The 10512-nt window shown below is 33.3% G+C and overlaps 1 protein-coding gene across 1 annotated transcript; it reads right to left on the reverse strand.

The window, feature by feature from the left end:
- Nucleotides 1-4986: 4986 nt before the first annotated feature.
- LOC139848288 (pentatricopeptide repeat-containing protein At4g14850) lies at nt 4987-7940 on the reverse strand. The gene is made up of 2 exons (XM_071838025.1): nt 6274-7940; nt 4987-5452 (listed from the first exon to the last, which is right to left on the reverse strand). Exons 1-2 carry the CDS (start codon nt 7875-7877, stop codon nt 4987-4989), a joined length of 2070 nt encoding a protein of 689 aa, XP_071694126.1. The 5' UTR covers nt 7878-7940.
- Between the last annotated feature and the right edge of the window lie 2572 nt (nt 7941-10512).

The raw sequence follows: 10512 nt of genomic DNA on the forward strand, positions 1-10512 counted from the left end.
ACACTTGCGAGTGTAATGTTATTTATGAAAAATGAGAATCTTGTGGTCTATTAAAATTATGGAAATGATTGATTACGATAAGCTAATGAACTCACCAACCTTTTGGTTGACACTTTTAAGCATGTTTATTCTCAGGTAATAAAGAAATCTTCCGCTGTGCATTTGCTCATTTTAAAGATATTACTTGGAGTCATTCATGGCATATTTCAAAAGACGTTGCATTCAAGTCGTTGAGTTCAATAAAGATTATTATTAAGTAAATGACAGATTAGGTCATTTATAGTTTAGATATTATGAAATGGTATGCATGCCTGTCAACTTTTGATGTAATGAAAGTTTGTCTTTTTAAAACGAATGCAATGTTTGTAAAATGTATCATGTAGAGGTCATATACCTCGCAATGTAACCATATGTTATTGTATTCGTCCTTATGGATTAGGACGGGTAGCTTCAGATAGTTAACTACAATCTTACAATCTAGGTTAACGTATCAAATGGTATCAGAGCTTTGATTCTGAAATCAATTTATCATATTGTTGCGGTTTTAGAATTAAAAAAAAATCGTCTTTTGTTCATTTTTGCGATTTCTGTCAATTAGGTGTCAAATTGGGAACTAGCTGTAGTAGGTTCGATTTCTTAAGGTTCAGAAATCATTTGGATTAACTTTGTAAGGAGAAATAAAGAAAACAACAAAAGCTTAGAGGGTCTTCAATGGCTACGGTTGGAGCAACACTGAATATGAAGGATGCACAAGAGGTGTTAGATGAAATGCCAAAATCAAGAAATTATAGACATGAAGGTACGGTTCAAGACTATTATGAAGCGTTTATTTCTTTGTACAGAGATCGTAGTTTAGAGGAGTCATTTTTGATTGATATTTTTGTTTGGGGGTTGAAACCCGAAGTTAAGAAGGGGGTTAGTATGTTCAAGCCCAAAACCCTCCATGATGCTTGTTATTTGGCTAGGGTACAAGAAGAGTTTAACAATATCATGAAGAAACGAACTAGTCCCTTGTTGCTACCTATTTCTAATCATGAGGTTTCAAATAAAGTGAATAACGACAATTGTTGTAATTTGGTTAGTATTGGTAAGTCAATTGAATCAGTGAACAAACGTGGTTTGGAATCATTACCTTCTTTGAGCGTTGAAGATTCTAGTAGTATGGAGAACAATGATGATATAGCTATAGTTGTTGCTACTGATGATGATATATGTGAAGAGATTAGTAAGGGTGATCAAAGTGAGCTAACTATACTTGCTGCTGCTGACTATTTTCAAGAGGTTGATAAAGATGTCGAGATAGAATCTAGGGTGGTTTCAACGAAAGAAGATGGTGTTATGCAGGTCAAAGATGGTCTTTCTATCGAAATGTGGACAAAAGTTCTAAATAAAGATGTTCTTAATAGAGAAATTGAGCAGAGGACCATAGCTTCAAGTGATATTGTGTTGCCAGCTATATTTCTTATGCCTGCAAAGTTTTTAAATTCAACCAGTTTCATGAAGCTTCTTGAATCAAGCATGCCCCAGGAATTGGATTTTTCTCCTGGGAATATTATTTGTGAGAAGATAAAAGAAAAAATTATGGGCAACCGTAAGGGGTTAGAGCAGTTATTTAAAGGTTATTCATGTGATTTGGATCCTCAAGATTCACCAGATCACAAGTGTGATTGGATTCAAAATCTCAAGGGTCGACACAAAAGGAATTCATTGATACATTTGTGGCCTAAATGGAAGTCTAAAGTGGCTTGTTCTTACAACCATATGAAGAGAAATGTTGATCCACCATCTAGTCTGAAGGTTTCAAATGAAGTAAATAATGACAAAAATTGCTTGGAATTAGAGAGGCCTACTATCAGTATTAATCAGCTTGGACTGAGTATTTCTTTCTCTTTTAATTTAGAGAATAATCCTATTAGTATATTCTTGCAAATGAAGAGTGTTATTGGTTACTTAAAAGGATTCTAGTGGAACAAGTTAAAAGTTTAGTTCAAGAGTTTAAAGATGGGACTGATGGAATTTCTCTTTATGTGGTAATCATTAACACCAATGGTAAAGAAGCGTCATTTAATCTAGAAATGCTTGGCAATTGGAAATGGTATAAAAAGAGAAAGGGTAATGTGAATTTTGGTATAGTGGTGGTGATAATGGATTTAGAAGCTAGAACACCATTTCCAGAACTAGTGAACTCATGGTGGTTCTGTTTGACTTTCACTGGTCAAACAAATGGTTATGGATATAAAGGGTTGAGGATCTATTGCTATTGTGATAATGTTCTCTATTTGTGGTATCTGAAGATGTTTATTTTTGAATTAGGGTTGAAAGGTTTGAATTTTGGTCAACATTTGACTTTTATGAGTCAACTATGGTGTTTCAGTGATCTGGATATTTTTGAATGCCATTAGTTTGTTTTAGCAGCAACAGTGGGATAGTTGATGGTGGTGTTTGGATTTTGAGGTTTTGGGTTAATGTTAGGGTTGGATTAATATTTCATAGAATAGGCTTGAAACTGAGATGGAGTTTGAAGATGAAGGTTATGTTTGGTGGATGGAATCTTGGTGGATTGGTGATGTTGTATTAAAATGGGTTATGGTGTTTTATTTGGATAATTTGCAGCTGGTTTGATGAGGTTTACTGGTCCATTTTTAGTTGGATGGATGTATTTCCTGTCAAATGTGCAGTTTATTCTTGTATGGTGTTGGATTTGCATGTTTTGCTGCTCATTTTGACTGTGCTGAATCAGCCTTTATTGGTGATCCACATCAAGCTGCTCCTGCTGATACAACCAATTTCCATGTTGATTGACAATTTGATACAACGATTTCCTGAATTTGATGTTTTTGCACATGATTCTTGAGGTCAAGAATCGTTTGAAGGATGGAGTATTGATACGTTATATTTGAAATGGCATGTGCAGATCACGTGTCGGTTAATTTGGGAAAAGGTGTGCATCTCACGTGATATTAACTTCAATAGCAGCACCGCTCCAATTGGTTAATTCTGTTACGATTGTTACAAACTAGTTAGCTCAGTAGTTAAATAGGGAGCTGTTGTAATAGTTAGTAAGTTTTTTCGAGTTGTAATTTCGTTCTTCTCTCTGTAATTCAATCTCAGTGCCAATTGTAATAAAAATACGATTTGACTCCATTGTTCTTTCTCAAATTATAGAACTTTCAGGTCTAATCGATAGTTAACTGCAATTTTACGATCTAGGTTTGATACGATCTAGTTAACGTATCACATAATTTGAATATTCTTCCATCCATCCATGTTACCATAAAAATAAAATTATAACTGCAGATGTACAATTATACATCATAAGTTGAAACCCTTTCGCTCTGTGATGATAATTTGACTACTGTTGGGTTAGATATTTTCCGGACCTTTAGATTCTCGTCACCTTTATAAGGATGTTCTTGTTGGGACTTTCGTTCCAAATCCTCCTTCTGATTCGAAAAATGGTTCAGTTGATGTGGATATCTTGGATTAATTGTGGCGTAAAATGACCCCTTTTTAAAGGCTCGTCTTCGGGTAACGTTTTCATAGGCTCCTAAACGGATGTGATTGTGGGAATTCATTATCGTGGTAAGGAGTTTTCAGAAATTTCTTCTTTTGCAAATTTGTTGGATAGGAATACTGGCAAGAACCGCATTGTTAATGATTTGGGTTCCAAGGATACTAGTCATAAGTTGGGCTCTCCATTTGGTTTCTTTAACAAGATCATGAAAGGTTTTGTGGGTGAAAAATTTGAAGTTTTATTGTATAATTCAAATAATCCTCCCAAGCCGCCGACTAAGCCAAAGAAACCTACAAAGAAAAAGGTGGTTTACGGAGACGTGATGGAAAAATTTTGTGATTTCGTAAAAGACATTTGTCGTAGCTTGGGTTGGCTTGGTTCGGCGTGAAGATGGTTTCTAATCTCTCATCAGTTTACTGACCTCTTTTTTGCCAGTCTTGTTATATTTGTTAATTTTTATTGGTTTTTGCTTTGGTAGTTTGTCATTGCTTCATTATCTTTTCATCCGGTGTTGTGTGCTTACGTTTTTTGCTGAGTGTGTTTAGTTAAGCGTGAATGGTGGTTCTGGTTTGATCATTTGTATTTGGGGTTTCATCTTTTTGATGAAGTTTTTCCTTATAAGTTATGCTTATAGTTTTTCGAGAAAAAAAAAATATATATGTAAATAAAAAATTTATAAAAAAATTAAAAAAATAGATACAAAACAATTGTGAGTGGCTGTTTTAGTTTAATCGTTTGTATGTTGAGGATCTTTCTGATAAAGTTTTCCCTATAAGTTATTTAAAGTTTTTAGTTTTTCGGAAAAAAATAAAAAAATAAAAAAATATAGTTATAAAACAGTTCTTGTGATTGTTGTGAATCATTTACTTTTTGTCAAGAGTAAAGAAAGTAGGAAAATGCTAACGACAACCCTAAGGGCTGTCATTAAGCTGCATAAATAACTTGTACATTACGGTTATGTCTGACTTTAATGTGAAGGTTATTGAATTGCGCAAGTTTTTTATGCATCTTAACGACAACCCTTAAGGCTTTCCGAGAAAGTATTATGTTCTTAAAAAAATGATACATGAATCAAACGATAAACTGAGGCCTTTTTCGTTCATGTTATACAGATAGGCCTTTTTCGCAATACGAGGGTTGTTCTTAACACACCAAATAAAGTTTTCAGCGTATTTTGGGTCAAAATCTGACCGAACAGTCCTCGCCAATTACCCAACTGTGTCCATTGTGATATGGATATGTTTGTTGAGTTGCTAATCACCTGTAAATTTGTCTTAAGACACTATCAATAGACCCAATAGAACCGAACTGTTCTTCAAGGGGATGACAAAAAAAGAGTTTACATATTCTATTCAGGCCAATACACGAAACTAGACAGCTTCCTAGGAGCATTCATAATCTTTAAACCGATGAAATCGAAAATATAAGTTACCATATAAATGTACAAAGTCTATTAATAGGTAATGAAATGGTCACCAATAATCTCTACACGAACATTCATAATCATTAAACCTATGAAATCGATTATTATCTCTAACAATAATTTCTCTGCCAGTAATACCCGAAACAAACTTAATGGCATCATGACAATCTAAACAAATCCTTAAATTCTTAGTTATCCTAATAGGAACGCCCGGTGGTATTACACAAAGTCCAAACGCAAGAGCTATTTTCTCACTATGATGCCAAACTTCTGATTCACTGTCTTCTTCTTCTAGATCAAAAAGAGCCAATTTTGTGTCGGCTATGTATCCAGCCGCCTTCATTTGATTCTTTAGCTTACTGAGCATTGATTGGATGTCTGTGTTTCTTTCGTGAGACGTATCTTTTGCTTGAAACGAATGTACTTTATTCATTACTGAGATCCAACTGCAGCCTGCACCTTTTTTAATTCCTACGTCTTTCATCTCCATCCTAACCAGATTCGCTTCTTCCCACCTGAATCAAATGTTAAAAAGTGTCAATTTCGACCCATAACTAAGAATGGGTTACTATGGTTGTCTTATCCTTTAACGAGTCAAATTGGTAAAATAACAACATAAAGTATCGTATAGATAGAATAAATCGAATGGGTCACAGTTGCACAAATTGTATACTTTATTACATTAAGCCACAGTATCAAATTTTGTTATAATATTTGACGTACTAATTTCATATAAAAAAATTTAAAACTTTGGACAAATAGAGTTTTGGGTCAACCTGATGCGCACAGAAAAGAACCTGTTTTGACTTTTCTTTTGTCGCCTCTAATGACAATAAATGTATGAACAGATAATGTTCTTCAACGATTGAAATGGTTCTTAAAATGAGTAAAGAATCCAATTTTAATGGAAGCAAGTACCACTTCAGCTCCATATTAGCCATTATCAGGCTTTGATACTCCAGTAAACAAATTATAAGGAATTCCTTGATTGCATATTTCAACGATGAAACAATGTCAAGGCTTATAGTGGTGTAGTAGAAATTAGTGGGCGAAGTGATAAACGTGGCATGCTAGTGTCGGCTATTTAAAGCCATTGTTGATTTTAATTGAAGAAACATCAGTAGCAAAAATGTAGTCTTAAAATTTTCATTTGCTCTCTATATTCCAATTATATAATTGAGTAAAGCAAGCTTTATTATTGTAAGGCTTATTAGGTGAGTATATTTTATGTGTATGTTCCAACTTCCAACAATATCCTTTCTTATCACATCAATAGGAAGCAGTATGAACTGTAAAAAAATCAGATACAATATAATGGTTTTCAGAGAAATTTTACCTTCCAGCTGCAGCAAACATGTTTGAGAGGATGACATGGTTCCCAGAGTCCAGAGGATCCAACTCAAACAATTTATCAGCCGCAATTTTCCCTAGCTCGTTTTTCCCATGCATTTTACACGCACCTAAAAGAGCCCCCCACATAGAAACTGTAGGACGACCAGGCATTCCCTTTATGAACTCGTACGCACGTTCAACCATTCCCGCTCGCCCTAACATATCCACTATACATGCATAATGCTCAATCCCTGGTTCAATTCCATATCTTGGTCTCATTGACTCAAATATACTCATGCCCACCTTCACTGCTCCGGCCCTACTACACGCTGCTAAAACAGACACAAATGTAACATAATTAGGTACCACGTCAAACTTTCCGCATTTCATTTCATCAAACACCGAAAGAGCCATGTCAACGTATCCGAGATGAGCGTAACCACCAAGTAACGCATTCCACGTGATTAAATTTCTTTGAGGCATTTCATCAAACACTTTCTCACAATCTTCTACGTTTCCACATTTAGCATACATATCAACAAGTGCACTTCCAACAAAAGCATTACCATCAATGCATGCTTTGACAGCAAGTGCATGAACCAACCTTCCCATTTCCAAACCTGCAATCCCAGCACACGCACTAATAACGCTCGATACAATAAAATCCTTAGGCTCAATATTGTTTCTAGTTGCCAGCAAAAAAAGTGTACAAGCCTTTTCCCCCTCGTCATTTTGCTCGTAAGCCGCCACCAAGGAGCACCAAGAAACATCATTCGGATTACAAATATCATCAAAAACCGAACGGGCAGAGCTTACATCCCTACACTTTCCATAGAAATCGATCAGCCCGTTTGCGACAGACACGTGACATTCATACCCATATCGTATTACAAACCCATGAACTTGTTTACCAACTTGCAAATACAACCCATCAGAACATGCATTTAGAACAACACAAAAAGTTATCCCTTCAAGCTCTCCACCTATCCTCCTTAACTCAACAAAAGCATCAACCGATTTACGCGGCTTCCCATCAAGTACAGCATTCGACATGTATGCATTCCACGTCGCAAGATTCTTATCAGGCATTTCATCGAACACCTTACATGCGTCCACCTTAAGACCCGTTTTACAATACATATCAAAAGCACTACACCCAACAAACACATCATGTATCAAACCCGTTTTAACCGCAAGGCAATGAATCTGTTTCCCAGCAACCGGGTCCCTCAACGAGTTACAAGCTTTAAAAACGCATGGTAATGTGAAGTCGTTGGGCGTTATAGAGTCACGGTGCATGTTACTAAAGTGAAGAATAGCTGCTGAGAAATGACCATTTTGAACCGAACCGGAAATGAGGGCGGTCCAGGTGACAACGGACCGGTTTTGGGGTGGGGTGAGTGAGAGAATGAGGTGGGCTGAATGAAGGAGGTCAAGTTTGGAATACATGTTAACGAGGTGGTTGGAGATGAAAGTGGGAAATGGGGTGTCGATGGTTTTGATCATCATAGCGTGGGTTGCACGGCCGATGATGGATGAACGAGAGGAGATTGCTGACTGAAAACGTGACGTCAGTGTATTTAGTTTGGCAGAAAAGGAAGAAGCCATGGTGGTTAACTGAAGTCATGACTTGGAGTTGGGCGTACGTGTGTTTCTGTTATGACGGCGCATTTGGACCGAACGAAAGTTGGAATGAAACCAATACCAAGTACGATTCAGACCTCTGAACTGATGATGGACAATGGGCTGGTAAGATCGGGTATTGGTTAAGTATGGTTCAAATCGGGTTTGAGTTAACTTATAACTGCCCGGATAGGGACAGCTTCGATATGTCCATAATACCATCTTTATTCATATTTGACTTAATAGAAAAAAAAAAATAAACATACCCTTGGTCCATATTTCCAATTGGTAATTTGGAGCTCGAACTTATGGTTAGAGTTAGAGTTCATAGTTGTCAGCTTATTTTAATTTTTTCTACACATGTTTGGTCAAAACTAAACGAAGATGAAGCTTATAGTTGTAAATTAACTAAAAAAGATTTTAAAATATATGGGTCAAATATGTAATTTCTTATTTTATAAGCTATGAGCTTATTTTATAAGCCAGTTCTACTAGTTTATTTTTTCAGAACTTATTTTTATTTTTTTAAACTCTGAAAATTATGTCACTCAAATGATGCGACTAGTTTAAGCTTTTTAAAAAGATAAGCTCCAATAAGTTACATAACCAAACACATCCTTAAACCCATATTTGTATCCATGTGGATAGTTATTTTTTTATAATCCATCCATTTATATTTATATCCGTTAGAATAAATATGTTAAAAAATACTTATTTATATCTATAAAAGTTGGTTTAGTTTGAAGAAACGTATACTCCCTCCGTCTCATATTAATAGTCCATCTTTCATTTCTCGTCCGTCCCAAATTAATACTACCTCCGTCTCATTCCAATAAGTCAGTATTCCATTTTGGGCTGTCCCATTCTGATAGTCCACTTCCATAAATAGAAAGGAAAGAAGATATTTCATTAGTGGATCTGGAGAGAGAAGATATTTCATTGGTGGAGAAATGAAGTTAGTGGTATTTCCTAAAACTGCGTGTTTTTTGTCTGTGGACTATTGGAATGAGACGGAGGGAGTAGTTCACTTTCATAAATAGAAAAGAATAATTGGCTAAAGTACCTTTATACCCTTGCTTTATTTAAGTAAGACAAAAGTATAGGTAAAAAGTAATGGGTAAAACTAGAAAGTAGGGAAAAAAGACAAAAAGTACATGTGACAGTCACTTTTTCTTAAACTGTGTATTTTTTGTCTGTAGACTATTTAATTGGGACGGAGGGTGTGACGACCCGGAAATTTCCGACTAAATTTAAACTTGATCTTTATATGTTTTCTACAGAATAAGCAAAGTCTGTTAAACTGAATTTCAAAAAAAAAAAAAAAAAACTTTGAACTATGCTCATGTATACATTTGACCTTTAACTATTCCTGACGATTCACGAACAATTGTTGTAGATAACTAAATGTATATACACGTGTATATGTATATGTATATGTATATATATAAACAAATGTATATTTAATAATTTGAATTAGTATAATATCAATTAATCATTTGAATTAAATAGATAGTGAAATGTACAAAATAAATAAGATATTATTAAATAAATATATTAATATATATATATATATATATATATATATATATATATATATATATATATATATATATATATATATATATATATATATATATATATATATATATATATATATATAAAAGTAATATTATATATATTGTAATATATAAAATTGATAAATAGTAAATATCCAAGATGTGTTATTATATAATATATAATTAGTAAAGATGATTAACAAGTTGTAATAATACGATATTAAATATAATAACAAGTTAAAAATATAGAAGTTATACTAATATCGTTATTACTTCATTACTAATATTAATATTAATGCTAATATTTATATCAGTATTATTAATATTATTGTATATAATGTATAGATACGAAATTTGATACATTTTAATTGTTATAATGTTGTTAATACTAATATTGTTGTTATCATTATTAAAACCATTATTATTAGAGCTAATAGGAGAATTATGATTTCGGTTATTATTATAATTATAATTATTGTTATTATTAATATTATTAGTATTATTAATTAGTATTATTAGTATTATTATTAATATATTAGTATTATTATTTGTATTATTGTTATTAATATTAATTATTAATATATATTAAATATAAAGTATACCATATAAAATCTATTAGGTACAAAAACCATATCTGCTTTTACTCTTTTTCTTTATTCTGATTGGGATGTTGTCGACCAAATCCCATTATAAAACAAGGTTCAATCGATTCTTGAAACTGTTTTAATATTACATAGCATTAATATTAGAAACCCACTTGTTGTAGTGACCCGAACTTTTTCATGTTTATATATATATTAAATGAAATTGTTATTTACATGATTAAGTGTTTCCAACATGTTAAGCAATCAAACTTGTTAATACTTGATTAATTGAATTAGGTTTCATATAGACAATTGACCACCCAAGTTGACCGGTGATTCACGAACGTTAAAACTTGTAAAAACTATATGATGACATATATATGTATATATATATATAGTTAACATGATATTATGATAAGTAAACATATCATTAAGTATATTAACAATGAACTACATATGTAAAAACAAGACTACTAACTT

This window comes from Rutidosis leptorrhynchoides, chromosome 5 (assembly GCF_046630445.1).
Source record: "Rutidosis leptorrhynchoides isolate AG116_Rl617_1_P2 chromosome 5, CSIRO_AGI_Rlap_v1, whole genome shotgun sequence".
NCBI lineage: Eukaryota > Viridiplantae > Streptophyta > Magnoliopsida > Asterales > Asteraceae > Rutidosis > Rutidosis leptorrhynchoides.